General features: G+C 49.3%; 1 protein-coding gene across 5 annotated transcripts in view; it reads right to left on the bottom strand.

The window, feature by feature from the left end:
* The window catches only part of SYNDIG1 (synapse differentiation inducing 1), a 201092-nt gene that overhangs the window by 75054 nt on the left and 103360 nt on the right, over window positions 1-22678 (bottom strand). For all 5 annotated transcript variants that reach the window (XM_003278499.3, XM_030825364.1, XM_030825367.1 and 2 more), the window contains exon 3: window positions 7421-7558. In XM_003278499.3, the coding sequence (XP_003278547.1) occupies window positions 7421-7558 (138 nt within the window). The remainder of the gene's footprint in view (window positions 1-7420; window positions 7559-22678) is intronic.

Raw genomic sequence — 22678 nt, forward strand, 5'->3', positions numbered from 1 at the left:
ATATCCAGAGTAAGACTGAGAAGGGAAGCACTTAATTCCTGTTGGAACAATGATGGTGTCGTGTCCCTTAATGTCCTACAAGGCTTACTTGAGTGACAAGTTTTCACACCCAAATCCCATAATTGTTCCCTCCACCTTTGCAGAATTTGCAGAGCATCTTATTCAGCGGAGAAAGAACAGCTTGTATTTGACTTATACTTCTACTCTGCTACAGAGCATCACATTCAGGAGAAATAATAAATACCTTTAGTACATGTCATTACCCAAGATTGCTTGGTTCTCTCCCATAATTTAGTATGATCCAGTTTTAATGGAGTCAGAGGGATAAGGACAGACTTATCCCTGGGAGCTACAAGCAGGGCTGCTATTTAGCTGAAAACAAGAGGCAAGGATATCAGACTTCTATAGTTCTTCCCTATGTGGGTATTTGTAATGTCAAAAGCAAGACTATGATTTCCTCTAACACTTTGGCAATATTTGGTGGAATCTGTCACTAAGTGCAATAATCACTGACCACTGACCCAGAAGTGGGCAATGATGGTGGGGGCACCGAATCCTGGCTCTACCCTTGGAAGCAGGACCTGGGAACAGCTACATGACTCTTGCAGCCTAAAACCTCATCTGCATCTGCCCCAAGAAGTGTGTGATGTCACCTATGTGCAAGGTGCTTGGTGCACAGCGGGGCTTTTTATTGCTCCCCTAACTGTCCCCCCAGTCTCCTTCCCACTGTATTTCACAACATCTATTTTTCCCTCTTTTGGGTCATTTTCATTATGAACAAGTATGCTATCATTTCTCCCACTTAAAAGCAAAAACAAAAAGCAAAAGAACACTCTTCACAGGACCTCATTAAATAGCACCCCATTTCTCACTCTCCATTTACAGCAAAACTCTTCAAAAAAAAAGATAACTAGATGTACTAGGTCCAACTACTCTCTTTGCACATCCATATGTATATTTACAGACAAGGTCCCATTCTGTCACTGAGGCTTGGGTGCAGTGGTGGGATCATAGATCACAGCGGCCTTGAACTCCTGGGCTCAAGTGATCTTCCCGCCTCAGCCTCATGAATAGCTGTGACCACAGGCACGAGCCACCACGCTCAGATAATTTTTAAATTTTTGTATACATGGGGTCTGTTGCACAGGCTGGCTTCAAGCAGTTCTTCTCCCTAGGCCTCCCAAATACGTGCATTTTCTAAATGTTTTAATTGAAGTATAGTATTCTTACAGAAAAGTGTACACACACAAAAAAAGGTGTAAAGAAAGCTCAATGAGTTTCCACAAGCATACAGCCAGTACCCAGGTCAGGAAAGAGAATGTCCCCAGCACCCACAAGTCCCTCCGCGCCCCTCTGCTGTGCCTGCTGATCCAAGTCCCAGCAGTGCAGCTCTGCGTCGCTGGATGGTTCCCTTCCTCTCGCTCTGGAGTCCGCTCCTCGGTGCTGTCACTCCCTGCATCCCTGAAGCTGCTCATCTGTGGTCAATGCTCCCACGGGCCCCTCATCACCGCGCCGGTGCTTGATCCCCAGCTCAGGCCTTACACTCCTACCCTCGGCCCAGACGTCTCCCTGGAGCCCCCATGGTTCGGTGCCTCTACGCAGAGGCCCACAGCTCCGGGACTTGAGAGGCCCCGCTGCAGGTGCTGCCTACCCGGCTGCAGGAAACCCCTGGTCCAGGGCATCCTTCCCTTCCCTCTTCCTTTCACACTGCAACCTAAGCCCAGGGGTCATTCATCCAGAAGATACCCCGCAGCTCCCCATTGCTTATGAAATTCCCAGCCACTCCTGCAGCGCAGGTCTCCACGGTTCTCCGGGTGACCGCTGCCGCCGCCCTGCGCCTCCCCCTCCGCCCTGTACTCTGAAGGCTCCGGGAGCATGTGGCCATAGGGGCTTCTCCTCCACTCAAGCCCCGGAGGCTTCTTACCCCAAAGTGGAAGCCCCGCTCGGTCACGGCCTAAAGAGTCTCGGGGTCTGCCCCTGTTGGCCCCGCCTTGTTAGTTACTCCCTACCCCCATTCCCCACTCCACACCCTGGGCCCCCAGCCCCACCGCGCTGGCCCCACCTGCCCCACGTGCTCCCCGCAGGGCCTCGGCACTGCGGCCTCTCTGTCTGGAAGCTCCTCCCGAAGGCGTCCCCCTGGCTTAGCCCGCGGCTTCATCAGAAGACACCATCCTCTCCGCGACTCCCGCCACGGCCACCCTGTTTAAAATGTTTCTCCCAGCTCCATGCTCCCCATGTCCATCTGCGGTTAATAGCCAGTGAGTAAAACGGAGAAAAGTAAAGCTGACGTTGCAAGGAAGAGAGGCAGGCGACGAGCACGTTAGCTCTGAGAAGCGAGATTTGGTTTGCTCTGTTCACTGCTGTATGCCCGGCACTTACTGAACACGTGGGAGGTGTTCACTAATCAGTGGGTAAATGAATGGATTCCAAGGGGCTTTGCTATTAGCTAGGTTGCACTGTTGTTCTAGATTTTCAGTACCATAAAAAGATTCTCCTTTTTCCCCTAGTTTGCCCAATTCCCTTTGCTGGTACTATTCATAAAATTCATAATCTGCTTCCTAATACCCTTTTCTCATTTAATTATTGTTATAATGTTGCAGTTAGTAAAGGAAAGAAACATTTTATGAAATGAAATTAGATCAAGACATAATAAATGCTTGGATGCAAAGACATCTGCCAGCAAAGTCAACACAGGAACCCTCGGGCCTGCCCTGGCACAGGTCCAGGCCAAGTGCCCCCCTTGGGGCAGGGCTCTGGCTTTGGTCCCCGGCTGCCCCCGTCACATGGGATGGAGTGAAGTGCCATGAGGACCAATGCCACACCATGCTCAGACAGGCTTTCCTCTCCTGCCAGCCTTTCCAAGCAGGATGGGGGGATGGTGAATTTATAAGCAAGGACTGTGGTTCTATTTTCGTTTGCAAACAGATAAAAGTCAAAGCTACATTGCAGAAAATATGGCTTTACGGGTTAAAAATATTAATATTTCCTTCATGTGCCCATACTTGCTACCTCTGTGATTTCTGTTACTTATTAAATCCCTTGAAACTTCAGTTTTGTTAATCTGTAAAATGGAGATAATAATCTTCCAACTTCTGGACTCACTGCAAAGATTAAATAAGATAAAGTGTGTGCATTAACTAGCTGACAGCAGCCACTCAGCCAATTATGGGATTCATGTCTATCCTCAGTATCATTCACAAATGTCAGTTCCTAGATGAAGCCACACCACCATAATCGCACACACCCACACCCTCCTCTGTATGAACTGGCTTACAAAGCGTGCTTGCAACGGGGGCTGGATGGAACATTGTTGGGCAAAATGAAGTTGTAGACAACATGCTGCCCTCATCTGCCCACCCACCTCCACCCCACAGCTCAGGGACAAGCCAGATGCCTCCCCAAGAGAAGGCAGGTGCCTCCAAGCCTGCACATCCTGCTAGCTCCGGCCTGCTGCTCACCAATGTCGGCTTTAGGCACATCTCTCAACCTCACTGAACCCTGATTTCAGCACTCAGGTCATGGAGTTCCTATGAGATAGTGCATGTAAGACAGTAATATTCACAGCCGAACAACATCAGAACCCAGGGCATCCCTCCCTTCCCTCTTCCTTTCACACCACAACCAAAGCCAGGGATCATCTCTTCCGAAAGACATCCCGCAGCTTCCCACTTCTTATTAGATTCCCAGCCATGACTGCAGCACAGGTCACCACGGCCCCTCCCGGGTGATGGCAGCAGCATCCATGAGGAGCTGGAGGCCTCCTCAAAATGCAGATTCCTGGGCTTTGCCCCAGAGACTCTGACTGAGCAGGTGTGTGGTGGACAAGACAGTGTGCATTTCCAACAAGTGCCTAGGGGGCCCAGGACCACATCCTGGAAGCAAGGGTACATGGCTCCAACGCTGAACCTGGCGCACAGTAGGTGGTCAGCCAATGCTACCCACCTCACTAACACCTTGATTACAACGGTTATGCTACTTCATGAACATAGTTTTAGAATTAGCAAAATCTGCTGGGAAAGGTGTGTCTGTGTCTTTCCAGGTGTCCCTTGGCCTCTGGACCCCCAGCACCTGAAGAACTCAGGTTTCCAGCAGGGCACGACCAGCAGCAGCTGCTCTGCAGGTGCTTCCTGGGGACTTTCACTGGCCTTACATCTCTAACCCTCAGCTAACCGCACACCCTGGAAATCATTTTAACATCCTTGTATGGGTCAGTAAACAGAGGCATGGGAGAGCTGCCTGCTAAATGGGACCAGGCTACAACAGGACAGAACAACATACTGGATGTGCAAAATTCTAGAGATGGCATCCCTCATTTTCTCCACTGCCCAATTTAATCAGACCACCATAAGACGTTGTTTTGTTTTTCTGTAATGGCCTGGCATGTTCCTTTGACTTCACTGAACAGTTATTTTGACAATGAGCAGACACAGCCTGACTGTCAGTGAGTACACTGTGATATGATCTGAGATAAAAGGGAAAAAAAACCCAAAGTCACACTTAGATGTCAAAGATTTCCTTGTGAACAGCACTGAGAGGGCCTGGAGAGCCTCAGCTCCACCAACATGCTCTTCACCCAGGTGCATTATCCCCTTGACCCAACAAGGCGGCAGGAGGTGCTGGCCACTGTGGCAGAGAGGGCTCCGGGCTTCCCCCTCTCCAGTCCTGGGCTTCGCACTCCCAGCTGGCCTCGCTTAGGAAAGCACTGATTTAATTTAGCGCAAGGATTCTCAGATTGCATCTGTTCTATTCTGTGCCACACTCTCTCCTTGGCAGCTGCCGGCTTCCCCACGATGGCCTGCTGGAGACCACGCGTCTGCAGTGTGGGCTGTAAACGGAATGCTCAGCAGCCTGGTAGCCGGCTGAGACGTCCTGTGCAGGGCTGCTTGTTTCCAGGATCTGCAGCAGCTCCCGGAACCACCACTGCAGACTGAGGGGAGCTGCCTGGGATGGGAGTTCTGATTGGAGATGGATGCGGACACAGGCCCTGCAAAGGGGACCCACCTCCACAGGTATCTTTAGAAAAGTGTCAGCACCTCTTCTCTGTTGTGGTTCTACCACAAGGAAATCCATTCTCAAAGCACACTGAAAAGGGAGGCTGCAGCCAGTGGCCCTGAGAGCTCCTCTCTACTATGCCCATAGTGAAGGCAACACCTACACCCACCCCCAAAAATGTTTCCACTTCACCTCCAAAAGATGTGATCAGAAGTCTCTGTAGAAACTGCATTTCCCATTTGCAGCTAAACAAGTAATAGAAATCCTCTTCACTGTTTAATGTATCAAACACCATGAGTCCTCAGACCCAAGCCTGAGAGGCTCTTACTGTGTTCAGAATACAATTACTTTCTGAGAAAGACTCTAGACACAGTCTCTGCAGTTGTAGCCTTGCTCTTTATCATAATGGGGATCTTTTGGATAGAGACGTTGTCCATACCTTGCCCTGCACCAGAGACTGGGACTTCAGTCCGAACACGTGGAGCAGCAGAGACCACAGACACTACAAAGGACTGGTCTCTCCTTTGGCCATGTAGGCAGCCTCTCCCTGGGGCCCCTTGCCATCTATCCAGGGCTTCCATCCACCCAGCACTCTGTGGCACTGTTACATGGATGCCTCAGCGGCTGGGCCCCGTGAAGGTGGGTGTGTCCCTATCCTTCCCTACATGGAGATGATGCAGAGCAGGGGGGGAAAAGGAGGCTTCGAGGGTGCGTTTGATGTCACCTGTCCAGCTCCTGGGCCCAATCTCTTCTTCCCTTGCAAGACTGCTCTTGTCTATTGGCAGCATCAGGGTGCAGTTTATGTGGCACAGCAGGCTCTGCCCACCATGGGCCTGTGCCCACACCCATTTCTCCAGCTCCTGTGTGTCCCAGTCTGGGACCTCATCTGGAGCAGGGTTCACTCATGCCTGTCTCCACTCCACAGCCACCAGGCCCTGCCTCCACTCCACAGCCACCAGGCCCTGCCTCCACTGCACAGCCACCAGGCCCTGCCTCCACACCATAGCCACCAGGCCCTGCCAGACCCAGGAGTCAGGCTTCCCACCCCATGCTTGTGCCGATGGAGAAGGGGTTCTGCGGCATTTGTGGGACGAAGTCACAAGAGAAGCTCCCACAGACCCTCAAGATCAAAGCTGGGTCTGGAACAACTGCTCAGCCCAGCCCCGGCAGATCAAGATTTCCCCACTGTGCCCCTCCGGCTACACCCCTGCCTGCAAAGGCTTCCCAACTTCTTGTGCCCTGTCAGGAAGCACTTGCCCTCAGGAGGACCACAGGCCACCCACCACTCTCCCCTGCTTCTCCTTGGATGTCAGACAGAGGAGCCAGTCACCACTCAAGATGTGCAGGGGAAAACAGAAATCCCATAAAGGCAGGGCGGATTCTCCTCTCACTCGTCCAACAAACCCAACCAATACAGGAGCCATCAAGAAGCAACTGCTGGGCTCAGCCAGGGAATCTGTTTCAGATGAAGGACCTGCCAGGCTCAGTTGTGTGCAGGCCTGGTCCTGAGCCCTAGAAGCTGGAGAGGGACCCTCTGTACCTTTCAGGCATCTTCAGCCCTCCCTGAGAACACCCCATGGGTGCCCGGCACCAACCCCACCCCGGGCCAGCAGAGGAGTGCCCTTTCTCCCTGTTTTGGTTGGGCAGATAGCAGTGGGCCATGGTAATGCCGTCAGCTCACTCTGTAATTGGCAAGTAGAAATGTCTTTCTCTGATTAATAAAAATGTGAATATAGCTGATTTCTGAATGAGTACTCTGCACTTGCTAGAGAAAAATCTTTCCAAATATTTCAAAATGTAGGTTGCATAAGGGGCAACAAACAGGATGCTCTGTAGTGCAAAAGGCTGGGAATCGAAACCTTTAGAAGCCTTATGCTGGGGAGGAACGGCAGATGTCAAGCTGAGATGTGCGATTTCCACAAGCAGGGCGTTCACCTGGGGCAGGTACGTGGGGGCTGCTGTGGAACTGGAATCTATTTTACAGGAATGAGCCTTTAGCAAGGAAATCAGAACCCTACTTTTCTCCTCTCTCATTAAGTTCAACGTAGCCCACCTGGGCATGGTGTTTCCCGGCACTGGGGTCACCCCCCACACACAACCCCAGCACCTAAACGAAAGACAGCCTCCCACAGGCCATGTGCCTTCCACCCAGCAGACACCCGCTTCGGTTACGAAGCCTCTTTGGAATACAGTCCCACCTCTGCGAGGACACAGCTGCGTCCGGGATGAGGCAGCCGGAATGCCTCCTCCCGGCCCCAGGGTGCCTGACTTCTCCCAGCCTATCCTCCAACTGGGCAAGTGCTGACCCAGCTGTAGCAGCAGCTGTCTGGGCTTCCTCGCTTCTCCTCCCCCTCGGCTGGGATTGCCGCCCCCACCCCCACCCTGTCAACACCTGCACACCACGTGCGACAGACCAAGGAGGCCTTACCTCATGGGACAAGTAGAAGGCTGCGATGCCCAGAGGCCAGAAGCAGCAGAGCATGGAGAACACGCTGAGGCCCAGGTGGTCCCGCGGGGGCATCACGAGGAAATTGTCCTCACTCTCCGTGTCGCTCGAGTAGTCGCTCTGCAAGAGAGAACCAGCGGGACAGGACAGGAGAGAAGATTAATAAAGGAGTCATCCTGGGGTGTCCAGGGATGCGGGATGACCCCTGGCTGGCGCAGGCCCTCCCCGGGAGGCAGCTGCAGTTGCTGATGTTGTTCGAGCCATCGTTACTGCTGCAAGTACACAGCCTCCCAGGAAGGGCGGCCGGGCCGAGGAAATGCTTGCCAAGAGCAGGAAGATAATAATGCCAAGTACGGGGCTCTTGGTTCGGTTGCAGAGGAAATCCTACAGAAAGCAGTATTTCTAAGATCGCTGGGATGTGAGTGCCTGGATGGTGGGGACAAAGGATGGGACTGGAGACTTCGCGGGGACTGCCCGTAGGGACTGCCTGCCCGGAAGCCACCTGCAGAACTGGCCCCGTCCCCACCATGCACTGTCGGTGTGTTCTGAGGATGGACTGGAGACTCTCAGAAGGCATAGCCCGGGCGCGTTTTTCTTTGTATTATGAGACTTCTCAGTGGCGGACAAGGACAAGGCAAGGCTGATGTGGATCGATGGAGGACATTGTCCCCTGAATCTCTCTTTTAAGTTTCCCTTGACTCTGAACTGAGTCAAGATACAGGTGGGGCCTGATTTCCACCTGGAGCATGAGGGCGGCTTCCTGAGGAGCAGAGGATGGCCCTGTGAACCTCAGCGGTGCCCTTCTGCTCTGTGGCCTGATGGCAGGGGCTGAGTGAGACTCTCCTGGGGGTTCTGATGGAGAAGGTGTGTGCTGGGAGCAGGGAATCAGGGTGAAGCTGGGCACAGGAATTTACTTTTTAATTTTATATTTAAAAAAGTTTTTTTAGGTTCAGGGGTACATGTGCAGGTTTGTTTTATAGGTAAACTCATGTCATGGGGGTTTGGTGCATAGATTATTTCACCACCCAGTTATAAGCCTAGTGTGCAGCAGTTATTCTTTCTGCTCCTTTCCCTTCTTCCACCCTCCAACCTCTGGTAGGCGCCAGTGTCTGTTCTTCTCTTTGCATCCATGGGTCCTCATCATTTGGCTCCACTTACAAGTGAGAACATGGGGTATGTGGTTTGCGATTCCACAGTAATTTTTAAAAAGCAGCTCAGATGATTCCAATGCTGACCTAGCAAAGAGAACCACTGCCCCACCCTCCCCACAAAGGGCACGTGGCTCCTCCAGGAGGCTGAATGGCTGGGCCCTGCCTGGGTGTTTGTGCAGAGGGTCCCTCCTGGCTGTCATTCCACTGGCTGGGCTCTTTCCTCATCATACGGAGCACTCGCACCAACTCTTCCAAACGCCAGGGCCACCCTGCCTAGGCATTTGTCCTATACAAAGGTGGAGCTCATCTTATTCCAGATATTGTTTCCTAGAAGGGCAGTGGCTCGCTTCCCCTTGGAGGAGGCCCTGGCTTCCTAGCTGTCTGCCAGCTGCCCAAGGTTATTAAGCTGAGGCCTCCTGCCGCAAGCTGGAGCACTTCGAGAAGGACTGGCAGTGCACGGTGGTGACAGGGCCATTTCTTCAGGGGGCTCCCGGACAGACCCCGTGAAGCCAGACAAAAGTGCAGATGGGCCCACTCCGTGAGTGCAACACTTGCGTGGATGCGAGCCCACTGCTCACCACTGATGCCTGAGCGCCCCCAGACATTCCTCCTTACTAGTAGAAGCTGGGAAGGCCCACAAGTGACCACGGCCCCCTTTCCCATTTTTGTTAATTAAACAAAGGTAAAACTGCCAATCAGAGCCTCTAATCACTGTGCAGCCAGCCGCGGTGCTGCAGTGAGACCTGAGGCTCCCTAGTACGGCATATTTTCATGGGATCAGTCCAACAATAAGGATTTTCCAGGTGGCCTCTCATGGAGCTTGGGCTCACTGTTTACTCGCCCCCCAACAAGCCTGCAGGGCAGGGATCTGAAGTGCCACTCCACCAACAGGGCAAGCAACTTGCTCAGGCTACAGTGCCAGCTCCTGGCCTCGCCCCTCCTGCCGGGCACAGGTTGAGGAGTCGCTGCCTCTGCTGTGGTGGCTGCTTCATGTGTCTGGGGCTGCGAAGCCTCTGTCCACGGAGCCAGGCTTGTGAGATTTCTCTTCTCTTTATTCTGCACATTGGCCCCCACATGGTCTCCGAACAGTAAGGAGATATGAAAATTACCATCATTATGGCTAAGGGGGAAAAAAAGTGGAACAGCCCACAGGGATGCATAATTCGTGGGGGAGTTGTGAGGCCCCAGCCTGTCCAGGTGGAGATGCTCACTTCCCAGCCTCAGGTGCTGGAGTCTGTCATCTGCAAAAAGGACGTGCGGTGGGAAGGACAAGCAGTGGGGAGGGTGTGCCACGTGGAGGATGTGCAGGGGGGAGGATGTGCAGGGTTGAGGACACGCAGGGGGAAGGAGGTGCAGGGGGAAGGATGTGAAGGGGTGAGGACGTGCAGGGTAAAGGATGTGCAGCGGGGAGACATGCAGAAGGGAGGACATATGGGGGGAGGCCATGCAAGGGGAAGGCTATGCAGCGGGGAGGCCGTGCCGTGGGGACAGCATGAGAGGGGAAGGCATGCAATGGGGAGGACGTGAAGGGGGGAGACCGTGCAGTGGGAAGTATGTGAAGGGAGGGAGGATGTGCAATGGGGAGGATACAAGTGGGGAGGACGTGCAGGGGGGAGGATGTGCAGTGGGGAGGACTTGCAGAGGGGAGGGAGTGAAGTGGGGAGGGAGTGCAGCAGGGAGGACGTGAAGGGGGAGGATGTGCATGGGGGAGGACAGCTGTGGGGAGGCCAAGCAAGGGGGAGGATGTGAAGGAGGGAGGCCATGCAGCAGAGAGGATGTGCAGGGGGGAGGACATGCAGGGGATGGGACATGCAATATGGAGACTGTGCAGAGGGGAGGATGTGCAGTGGGGAGGATGTGCAGCAGGGAGGACGTGCAGGTGGGAGGACGTGCAGTGCAGAGGACGTGAAGGGAGGAGGCTGTGCAGTTGGAAGGACTTGCAGGGGTGAGAACCTGCAGTAGGGAGGATGTGCAGGGGTGAGGACGTGCAGTGGGGAGGAAGTCCAGTTGGGAGGACATGCAGCGGGGAGGATGTGCAACGTGGAGCACGTGCAACATGGAGGAAATGCAGTGGGGAGGATGTGCAGGGGGGAGGACATGCAGCTTGGAGGCTGTGCAGTGGAGATGACGTGCAGTATGAATGGCATGTAGCATGGAGGCTGTGCAGTGTGGAAGGCTTGCCCCATGGAATCTGGGTATCTGCCCAGCTGCACCTCATCACACACAGCCCTGTCGACTCCACTCTCCATTCCTCACTGAAAACATGTGGCTTTGGGGGTGTCAGAGAGCTGGTTTTGGAACTGCTGAGTTTCAGAAGGGGCTGTCCCTGCAGGAGATGCTCGGGAGGTCCAACCTGTGACAAACCAACCCATGTCCAAGACCCCTGAAAGCGGCAGAGCCAGGCTGGGGAATGGCCATTTCTCCAGTGCCCAGCTCAGCCCTTGACCTCAGGGAGTATGGCAGCCATGGGTCCCAACGTATCCTTGCAAAAAAACAAAAAATCTGCCTGTCTGTTTATTTATTTTTTAGTTTCCTTATTTTTAGTTTACAAATGGTGTTATTACTGTCTCTATTGTCATTATCTTTTCTGTTTTACAAAGGACAAAGCTGAGGCTCCAAGAGGTTAAAACACGTCCACTCACAAACCATCCCGTGAGTGGTTGCTGGAGTCTGGAATCCCTGATGCCAACTGCGCACCCAGGGCTCTGAGCTGCGTGCTGGGTTTGTACATGGCTGCTTTGGCTGCACACAAACCCCACTTTGCCACCATTGCTTCTCGTGAGATGAGGCGTCTTCCTCCCCTCTCCCTGCCAGGACTCTGATGACTCTGCTTCTTGCTAAGTCTGTCTCATGGTGGTGACGGAGAGGCCCATGGCAACAGTGAGGTTTTCCTGATCTTAGTCAATGCTTGGGGAACCGTTACCCCAGACCACATAGGCACTTGGAAGCATTGCCTTCCATCTTTAGAAATTGCTTTAGCATTACACAGTCCCCAAGAAGCAAAGATTTAGCTTTCAGGGCACTCTCCCAATCTTCACAGATTTCAATTTAGAAGCATAAAGGAATCACACTCTGTAAATTACCAAGCTGAGGCTAGATGACATCAAAATAATTTGTCAACTTTGATTGAAATAGATTTTAAAAACTGAGGGGTGGGAATGATTGTTCACACCTGTTATCTCAGCACTTTGGGAGGCTGAGGTGGAAGGATCACTTGAGGTCAGGAGTTTGAGACCCGCCTGGGCAACATGGTGAAACCCCGTCTCTACTAAAAAGATATAAATAGCCGAGCTTCGTGGTGCATGCCTGTCGTCTCAGCTACTTGAGAGGCTGAGGCAGAAGATTACTTGAACCCAGGGAGTGGAGGTTGCAGTGAGCCAAGATCGCATCATTGCACTCCAGCCGGGGCAACAGAGTGAGGCTCCGTCTCAAAAAACAAACAAACAAACAAACAAAGCTCAGACAAATTACAGGGCAGACAAAAACACCCCAGCTCTTTTCTTTGTTCCTCTTCTGCCAGGAATGTTCTGGAGTATAAATGGTTGTGGGCATCATGCCACTCGAGAGGAAGGGGAGGAGACAAGGCTGGCCTAGGAGAGGCCACATGGATACCAACAAGCCAAGCAGAGAAATACACACAATCCCCAACACCAAGAGAGACTCATCACGCACTGCAGCTGTCTTAAAGAATCCTCTTCATGAGTCATTTAATTGGTACATCTGCGGACTGCAAACATCGGGAAGCAGTCTGCAATTCATGCAGAGGTCCCACATTTTTGAGCTAAAGCCAAGGCAGAGAAAGGCAGGTGCCCTCCAGGGCCGCCCATTCTACCGCGTTGCCTGCCTGTTCTAGCCGTTTTCCTTACCTCCACAGAGAGAGAGGGCTCTCAGTTCCCTCGGGGTTTTCTTCCTGGGGATATTTTAACAAAATAATCATAGTGCAGGGCATGACACCAAATGTTTGCACATCACAATGTTCAGCATTCGTGGCAGCTTTGTAAGCAAGAGTGTGAGGCACCTGTTTCAGGAGTGGGAAGCCGAACCCCGCCCATGGCTCACTTCTCTGTGCTCACCGACTCTGGTGAGCATCTCACGCACCATCCAAGGGTGGCGGTCCCAATGGCCACATCTGCACTGAGGAGCCTGGCAGCCACTGGCCATGTGGAGCTGTGTCTGCTTAAAGTGCTCACAAGTACACACAACCAACACTGGTCCCTCGGTGACACCACACGCTCAGGAGCCACACGTGTCCCATGCTGTCACATGGGACAGCACAGATGCAGAACGTTTCCACCACCTCAGAAGGTCCTATTGGACTGTGCTGTTCGTTGTATAGAGCACCTTTGACATAAGTGACTCCATCTTAGAAAAAGACTCCATCTTATATTTCACAGGGCAACAGAGTTTTTTTTTCTTTTTATATATGCTTTTATTTTTCCGTGATTACAAACACAACTGAATATCAAATGCACAAAGTAAGAATTATATGGGGAAAAAATCAGATACATTCATACATATATCACCTTTTCAAGGCTATTTCCATCCAGAATAACCTTGGTTTGCCAAGGCCAATAGAAAGAAGTCGCAAAATCACCTTTGGTCAAATTTGTGTGTTTGCTTTCTTCTATAATTCCAATACCTCCACCATCAACGACTTGAGATAGCTGCCAAGGTGTTATATAATCAGTGCCAGTGTCTTCATTCATTCTACAACGAAGGCTGTTACTTCACACAGAGTTTTTCAACAGAGACCAGAGTTTTTTTTGCCTGATCAATAATGGCTGCATCCAACCAGACAAGGATTTAACCAAGCACACTCTGCCACTATTAGTCCTCACCAGAGGACTCTGTAGCCATAAAAAGAGCAAGACTTCAGCAGCTCGAAAACAGTCATTTTAACAGACAACATTTCGCCATCACTTGTGATAAGGGTCCAGCATCTGCCTTTGAAGGCTCCGCCCATAGCAAAGACTCTTCCTTGCAAGACAACGACCACTGATGGAGCACCTGGTCCAGGCCAGTGTATTCTTTTCATTCTCGCCACTCTCCCTGGACTGGAACATGAATCCCTTTTCCTATCCCTTTTCTCTTGATGTTAAATGTTACTTAGTTTGCTGTGGAATGTTTAATCTATAACATTTATATGTTGATTAAATATACTGTGATGTATGGTTTGCAATACTGACTGACAGGTGGCTCGGCTCAAGCCTGCGTGCCCGCCGCTCTCACTCTCGAGGCAAGGGGAAGCAATAAGGAGAATACCTCCAGGGAACTCCAGGGAGCTCGTGGCCTTTATAATGGAGAATGCAGCATCAATAAAAAGCCTGACATTGTGGAAAGGCACAAAAGTGAGGATCTGGTGATCTCTGACCTTGCGCTCACAGCTGTCTCGTGGGATCTGACCCTCTTTACTCTGAGCTTGGCGTCTTCCACCTGCAAGGAGCTCCCTGCTGCTCCTCCCACTTGCATGTGTGCCCTGCCTGCATCAGAGCCTGTGCACTTGCTGCCCCCTAAGCCAGGATGCACATGTGCTTAGCTTGCCCACTTCATTTGGGGTTTTTGCTCAAATGCCACTTCTCATCAGAGCCTCCCCTACATAGCTGCAAAGCTGCCATCACCTTTCCAGCCCTTCTATCCCCAGCCTGCTAGGGGCTTCTCTGCACTCACGTGATACTGATTTGTCTACTTTCTGACTCCCTTCCTTTTTCTCTTTTCATTTTTTTTGAGACAGAGTCTCGCACTGTCTCCCAGCTGGAGTGCAGTGGCGCGATTGGGGCTCACTGCAACCTCCGCCTCCCGGGTTCAAGTGATTCTCCTGCCTCAGCCTCTGGAGTAGCTGGGATTACAGGTGCGAGCCATCATGCCTGGCTAATTTTTGTATTTTTAGTAGAGATGGGGTTTCACCATGTTAGCCAGGCTGGTTTCGAACTCCTGACCCCAAGAGATCCACCCGCCTTGGCCTCCCAAAGTGCTGGCATTACAGGTGGGAGCCATCACGCCCGCCCCTGACTCCCTTCCTCTAAGCACCAGGAGGGCAGAAATCTGCACATTTTATCCAAAGCTGTATCCTAAGTGCCCAGAACAGTGCTTGGCACATAGTACGACTCATGCACATTTGCTGAATGAATGAGGGATTCGCCTGTGGCCTGAGCCAACATGAACAACACTAACTAAAGTGGTGAAGCCCCTACAATTTCACAGAGGACAGTGGAGTAACCAGCAGCTCCACCTTCCTTTGACCCTATCATTGCCCGTGAATACTCTGCATTCAGCCCTGCTGCCTGACCTCTGATCTTCTCTTCACCCTCTGAAATGCCTTCCTATGCTCTCCAGGGCGTATATCTTCACCATCATTTACATGTGCCCACCGAGAAGGGTTTCAAGGTTGGGTGAGAATGATGACTTGGCCACGCTCCAGGCTGTCTTATTTATGGTGGCTCCAGGGCAACTGAGGACAGAACCAGTCCCCAAGACGGCACCTGGGAAAGCTGTAGGCGGAGGACACAGCTCAAGCCCCCTGCATCTACGGGAGGTGCACTCATGTTCTCTGGTCTTGGTAGACAGCCTGGAGCGAGACACCCTCTGTCCACATCACAGGTGTGTGGAAGTGGAACCGGCTGCCTTTGAGGACTCCAGGCAAGAGCTTACACTCTCACAGAAGGGAATGAGTCTTCATGAGCCACATGGGTGAGGCCTGTGTATGAGATGTGAGCCATGGAGACCTTGCAGGGCCAGTGCTGAGGCCATCCTCCTGCACCTGCACCAATGGGGCAAGCCCCAGGGGTCCACTTAGGTCCCTCAGGGGTGTTCCGTGGGCTGCCTGGCTGTAGAAGACCCGAACCCTTCTGCCCACGTCAAACCATCCTCTCTGCACCAGCCTTCTTCAACATCTAGAGGCCCCTTTTTCTCTTCTTTACTCAAAGTCAGGTCACGTAAAAACCACAGACATTTCCTGAGGACCCCCAATGTGCGATGCACACAGGGCTCACAAGTACACAGCTGTATGGAGATCTGGGATTTCCAGAGTGCAGAGTCCTAGGAAGCCATGTTTTCATATCTGAACACACATTGCCCTAAATTACTGACCGATCATCTTGGGTATATGCTGTCATACTTTTAGTTTTTCCTCCTAGGTAGTAGTTTTTTTGTAGAAAGAGGATATTTCACATACTGGTGTGAAACAAGCAAAAGCAAACTGACAAAACCCCTCCACTTTAAAACTGCCTTTTAAAAAGCTTGTCTGCTGAGCAGGTTGTTACATTTGGATGGGTCAGGTGGAGCATTGGGGAAGGGGCTAGGAAGAGATCCATGGTTTTCTCAACAGAAGCGAGGGTTTAGGAATCCTTAGGGACGTCTGTGTTGGATTGCTGAAAGGGAGATGGGATGGGGAAGAGGAGAGAGGGTCCACTGAGGTGTCAGGGCCCGAGGCACTGCTGAGGATGGGGAGCCAGTGCCTAGCCTGGGGGCAGGGCTGGGGAGTCCAGGGACTGCGGTGGTCATTACTCTTCAGCACATGGGTAGGGTCCATGTCTGTGACTCCCTTCCCATCTGCGCCCAGTGCTTAGATGCGATCTGTGAGTTCACAGCTCAGGAGTCAACCATGAAAGGGGCAAAGCAGATCTCAGAGCCCTGCCTTGACCCAGCCCCTTCCAGGTATGTGATGCCAGGGGCACGTGCCCCCGATCAGCTGTCTTCCATCACACATCGCAATAGCCCAAAACAGGTACAGCAGAAATGCTCAACAATCATCAGCCCCAAACTAGAGCTCGGAACCATCATAAGAAAATGAAATAATGGGCAATGTCGTTAAAATGTCAACTGTATTTCACACTTTATTCTAATTCTTAAAATCTGAGAATTCAGTTATTCTTTGTTAATCAGCTCTCCATTAACCAGATAATTCAACCAACAAAAACACGAGATTTTCTAGTAAATATGTATTTCTAATTGCAACATATTTGATTTTGCTGTAGTTACAAGGATATATGTACCTTTGTGCCCCTGAAAATGGGGAAAACATGCCCTCTGCCATCAGGGGTGGGCCTGGTCTAACCATTTGGTCTCCATTTGGTTTTTGAGGGACGTCACAGAGCACAAGATAATGTGGGTGGTGATGCCATGTGTCACTGAAGGAGAGGGACTTTCATGCTGTCGCCGATGCAGTGGTTTCTCACTGTGCTCTTTAGGGCCTGGGGCCTCCATGAAGGGACAAGTGGTGGTGGGCGGAGGGGGTGCTGGATGCCTCAGAGTCCCTGAACCTGCCCAGGCCCAAACAGCTCAGACTTTTCCTGTTTTGCATGTTGGCTTCCCAGGCAATCTTTTCTAAAACAAATGGATCTCAGCTAAAATTAATAAATTAATGTGTAATGTTCAAAAATGAGCAAGTCAATGCCTCATTCAGAAGTAAACAGATTTTTCCTCCTAGTAGTATCTAGTCCAATATTCCTAAATCATTTTATATTCTTTGAGGAGGGAGGTCTTTTTAGAAGAAAATAATCCAGTTAGGTGCATAAAATATGAAACTTTTCTGTACAGAAAAATATATTAACCTCACAAGAGAAATCAAATAAAACACAAGTGCCTTGCATGTCCTAGAACAAATGAGATGAAGTTCCCATTGTGCGCGTCTGGGGCTTGTCTGTTGTAAATGAGGTGCACATCGCGCTGCAGCCCTTGGAGGTCAGGACTGACCTTTTCTCTTTTGGAGGCTCCCAATTTGATTCTGGGGCCAGAGTAGATGCTTGCAAATATCCGAAGGAGATTATTTGCAAACAGACTCTCTGGGAATAAATGAACATTCAGTGTGTACGGGCAGAATGGTTGAAGCTGACCAGACCTGACTTAATGGATCACCTCCATCCTATTTCTTTAAATTTTGTTTTCTTCCTTTGGGATGGGTGCTTTAGGTCTTAGCTCCTAGCATATCCCCACGAAGACTCAATTCCCATGATCAATAGACATGATTAGTGGGAGACCTGAACTTCCTTTCAGAAACGTTCAGCCCTTTGAGGCAGGGATGGGGTCCTGGAAGGCAAACTTTGGGAAGAAAGCCCTTGTAAAGCTGCATTCTGCATTCACTTGTGTCACACAAAAACCTCACCAGAAGTAATGGGATGAGGCTGGGGAGGCACCTCCAGGGTTTCCCTGGCAATATCTACCGTGCTCCAGGGAGACAAGCTTTCATTCACAAAGGGAAGTTGTCAAAAGAGAACTGTCTCTGTTAATGGCTATTTGTCCTGGGTAAAGCGCAAATGTATTTCTCCTCTGAGAAGTTTCTGATTAGCACCTAATGATGGCCCTAGGGATCTGTAATGTTCTGGAAGCAGGAGCTGAATGAAATGAAATTCATTAAGATTCACCTCTGTGTGTAGCTCCTGGTTTGTCTTTGTGAAGGTAATGGTGTTGTACACTGGACTTCAGGTTTTATGATGTGATAAGACATGTCATTATATTAAAGGACTGGTTTTCCATATTCCTGCATTAATTGAAATACTTGTCTTTTAACTAGCTATAGGCATTTAATCCAATGGTTAGAGTAGGATAAGAAGTTCCTTCACTGAGTTCACCCATCAGGCTACGTTCTTCCTGTGGCCTGGAAGTGCTCAGTGGCCTGGGAGGGCAGCTTTAGCAAATGCATTGTATTTATTTATTTATTTATTTATTTATTTATATTTTTAGAGACAGCGTCTAGCTCTGTTGCTCATGCTGGAATGCAGTGGTGGGATCTCGGCTCACTGTAACCTCCACTTCCCGGGTTGAAGCAATTCTCCTGCTTCAGCCTCCTGAGTAGCTGAGACTACAGGTGCATGCCACCATGCCTGGCTAATTTATTTATTTATTTATTAATAGAGACGGGGTTTCACTGTGTTGCCCAGGCTGGTCTCAAACCCCTCAGCTCAGGCAATCTGCCTGCCTCAGCCTCCCAAGGTGCTAGGATTACAGGTGTGAGCCACCGTGCCCGGCCTAACAAATGCATTCTTGGGGCCTGTCTTAGTTTAGGTACTCCTATAAGCAGAACTTGAGTAAAGGATTCAGGTGCAATTGCTTTCTTGGGAGGTGATCTCAGCGAAGATGATGGGGAAGAGGAGAAATGGGAGCCTGGAGGCTGCTCCTGCTGGGACCTCGAGGACATCAGTGTAAGATGCATTCTGAGTTATCCCTCTGGAATAAACTGACCTTGGTCTCCTGGGGGTAGAGATTCTCCCATCCTTTGCGGGGCAGACTTCTGGTCTTCAGAGAAAGTTCAGGCCCAGGGGTGTCTCAGGCAAGGGTCATACCTGAGAAGGTATGGGGGTAAGAGGAGCTGAGAGCACCTGCTGCAGAGCCTGTGGAGGAACTGGGGGTTGCTGGCTGTCCCCAATACTGCCCTGGGGCAGCACTACGTGGAACACGACTATGAGACTCTGGGATACTTGAGAGGGGGTGAGAAGACAGACACATGACGAATACATCATGCAGGATGAGAATCCTCATCACCACTGCCAAACAGATGGGTGCAATGAACAGATGCATACCTTGGCCTTCAATGACAGGATGGGCCAAAGCTTTCCAAGACTTGGTGTGAAAGATCACTATGTGATTCAGGTCAGAGTGACCAGGGCGCAGCAGGCCATCAGTGTAAGCTGGTGAGGATACTGTTTTTTCCTTCTCATCTGTTTTTATTTTCACAATGTGGATATAATTTGTGTTGTACACTGGACTTCAGGTTTTGTGAAGAAGGGTCTGGCAGCCCCTGACTCATTAAAGGACTTGGGTGCAGGGAAAGCAGCACAGGCAAAGCTGGGGGTGGGGAGTGAGCATCACACACACAGGACTGTGGAGAGCCAGAGAGCATGGCTTGAGTGCGACGGAGAGGTGCCCGCAGCCAGACCACTTCTCCCTGCTTGAACAAAACTGAGCTCATCCCACATCAACCTATGTAACTGGGAAATAAATAGGGATGCAGCCTCCTATGACCCATCCAGAAGGGCTGGTTTCACAGCTGAATGTCAAGTTATCATTGCCTCTTGATCCAGTTATTAAAAGAGTACCTCTGCTTACAATGTATGTTGAATTCTCTGCCCAGAAGAGCTACATAGAGTATGTTATTGGCTAAGGCAATGGTTATCCTTTTAGATCTTCTTATCTCCACTTTGTTTTTCTGGAGAACTCAGCACATAACCCACTATGGCTTTTACTGTTTTCAGATGCACACTCCAAGCTAGTTTTTAGCATCGTGGATTTGGGCTGGCTTAAAGGTAAAAATGGGAACTAAGACACCTACTCTCATCCAGGCCTCTTCATTATCACCTGTCTCACTCCCAGTGCCATGCAGAGACAGAGCCAGTGCCAGAGCCTGGGCACTCCCTTACATTTCACGTCCCATGTGCTCTGCTTGTCTCTCCTGTGTCCAGGTGGAAACACTGCCTGATCTCACTTATCCTTAGAGCGAGGAAAATGAAAACTACACTAAGTCACCATTTCTCACCTATCAAGTCAAAAATTAATGATACTATTAAGTGAGACTTCAAGGAAACAAGCTGATGGGAATGCAAATTGGTGCAGTCTCTAGGGAAAAAAATTGTCAATATATAACAAAATTACTGACATGTGTTTTGGTTTAGCTATCCTAGTTCTAGTAATTTATCCTGAAGATTCACATCCAAAAAATATAAAAATACATATGCACAAGGTTACTCACTGCAGCATTATAGGTAACTGGGAAATATTGGAAACAATCTAAATGTTCATTCAAAGGAGAGTGGTTAAATAAACTGATACATCCATACTATGGAATGCAATGCAACTTTAACAAGAATGAGAGATACCAATATTAACTGACTGGATTGGAAGTGAATATGGATAGATATCATTTCTATAGACAGAAAAATACAAATGTGTTGTTATATATATATGGATATTTATACATACCTTTCCCCTTACAGTCTGCTGAGAAGGCCTAGAAACAGTGAATCCCAAGTAGCAATGAGCACACCTAGCACCCAGTTTGTGTTTTCTAAATACCATTGTCCAATGAAGGTATCCCAACAGGGATCCTTAGAGAAATAGCTGATTTCAAGGCTGGGGCTGGCAATGAACAAGATGCACCTGGAACAGCTGTTCCAGGAAATAATAATAAAAGGCAACTGAAGAATGATGTGCCACGTCCAAAAGGCACAGAAGCCAACTTGAAGGGACTTTTGCGGTCAAATCTGGAACTGAGTGAGCATCATAAACACTCAATATATACTGTCAGTTACTCACTGAATAAATAAAAATCAAAGGTCTAACCTGAAATAAAGTAATACATGATAAAAAAATAAATACAGGAGAAGGAAAAACTCTTCCTCATAGTGGAATGTCAACTAATAAACATAGAGGGAACTATGGGTTAGACAATTGTCAAAGAATGCTAAAACAAGTTGGTGAATGACTAATGAAAAGCAAGATTTTCACATGGTCTCACTGTACTTCCCTACAAGATACTCATTAATTACAAAGCAACATTGTCACTTGGGCAGTGAGAAACTTGCCAGACACCAAATCAAATGATCAAAGCTACCATCACTAGTAATGGATACCATGGGCCCCCTGACCCAATGTACTAAAAGGGCACAGAGTCACTTCTGGGTGTTTCTGGCAAAAATGCATAACTTGAATCCAATCATAAAGAATCATCCAACAAATTCAAATTGACAGACCGCCCTGTACTCTGCAAAGACACCAAAGTCATGAAAAACAAGGAGAGACAGAGAGATTGTTCCAGATTAAAGAAGACTAAAGAGGCATGACAAGAAAATGCAATGTGGAATCTCAAACCAAATCCTGGATTTGAATGTCTTTTTCTTTGGGTTTAAAGGACAACATTGAAAGAACAGGGAGGCCAGGCACAGTGGCTCACGCCTATAATCTCCACACTTTGGGAGGCTGAGGCAGGTGGATTATCTGAGGTCAGGAGTTCGAGACCAGCCTGGCCAACAAGGTGAAACCCCGTCTCTACTAAAAATACAAAAATTTGCCAGGCGTGGTGGCACAAGCCTGTAATCCCAGCTTCTCGGGAGGCTGAGGCAGGAAAATTGCTTGAGCCTGGGAGGCGGAGGTTGCAGTGAGCCGAGATTGCAACACTGCACTCTAGCCTGGCCAACAGAGTGAGACTCTGTCTCAAAAAAAAAAAAAGGAAAAAAAAGAAAGAACAGGGGAAATTTGAGTAAGGTTTATAGAAGATAGTATTGCAACAATGACCATGTTAATTTCTTGACTTTCATAACTGAATTTGTTTTTAGAAAATACATGTAGTTCATTTAGGCATAAAATAACATTATGCCTGTAACATACTTGCAAATTTCTCAGAAAAAAAAATACGCATATCGAGAGAGATGTGTAAAGCAAGTATTGTAAACTCTTAAGATTGAGGGGAGCTGGAGACAACTATACAGGAATTCTCTGCACTATCCTGCAACTTTTGTGTAAGTCTGAAATTATTTCAAAAGTAAAAACTCTCATTTGGCAAAATATTCAATATTGGTAAGCTGGGCAAAGGGTACCTGGGAGTTCTTAGGACAACTTTTGCAACTTTTCTGTAAGTATGAAATTATTTCAGAAAAAATAAAAGATACTAATGTCCATTTATACATTTAAAACTCTTCACTATAAACATTTGCTAAAGTCATGGCTATATCCTAATATGAAAGAAAAAATTGCCATCTGTCTAGAATAAATTACTTGTGTTAAGCAGACAACAAAAATAAATAAACAAAAAGTCGAGAAACCCCTCACAAAGTGTGGCATTTTAGTGAAAAAATTATACTTTAAATTGAATATTTTTCCTTTGGGGATTAAGTGTTGCATACATTTTTTTTTCCTTTTTTTGATTGCGCTTTAATGGAAATACCATGGGCATTACTGGGAAAAGCAAAAAAAATATTGAATTCACTTTCTTGTGACACATGAATAATTCACTTAACACTGCAATTTGGTGTCTCATCATGTTTGCCCTTTTCATATTCTCACAGAGAAGCTACTTAGTGGTGTCTGGTATCACACACCTGCCCCAGAAACACAGCACGTCAAACACTTCAAACAGATGCGCTGGAGCCCAGCACACTGAAGA

This window comes from Nomascus leucogenys, chromosome 13 (genome assembly GCF_006542625.1).
Source record: "Nomascus leucogenys isolate Asia chromosome 13, Asia_NLE_v1, whole genome shotgun sequence".
NCBI classification, from domain to species: Eukaryota; Metazoa; Chordata; class Mammalia; order Primates; family Hylobatidae; genus Nomascus; species Nomascus leucogenys.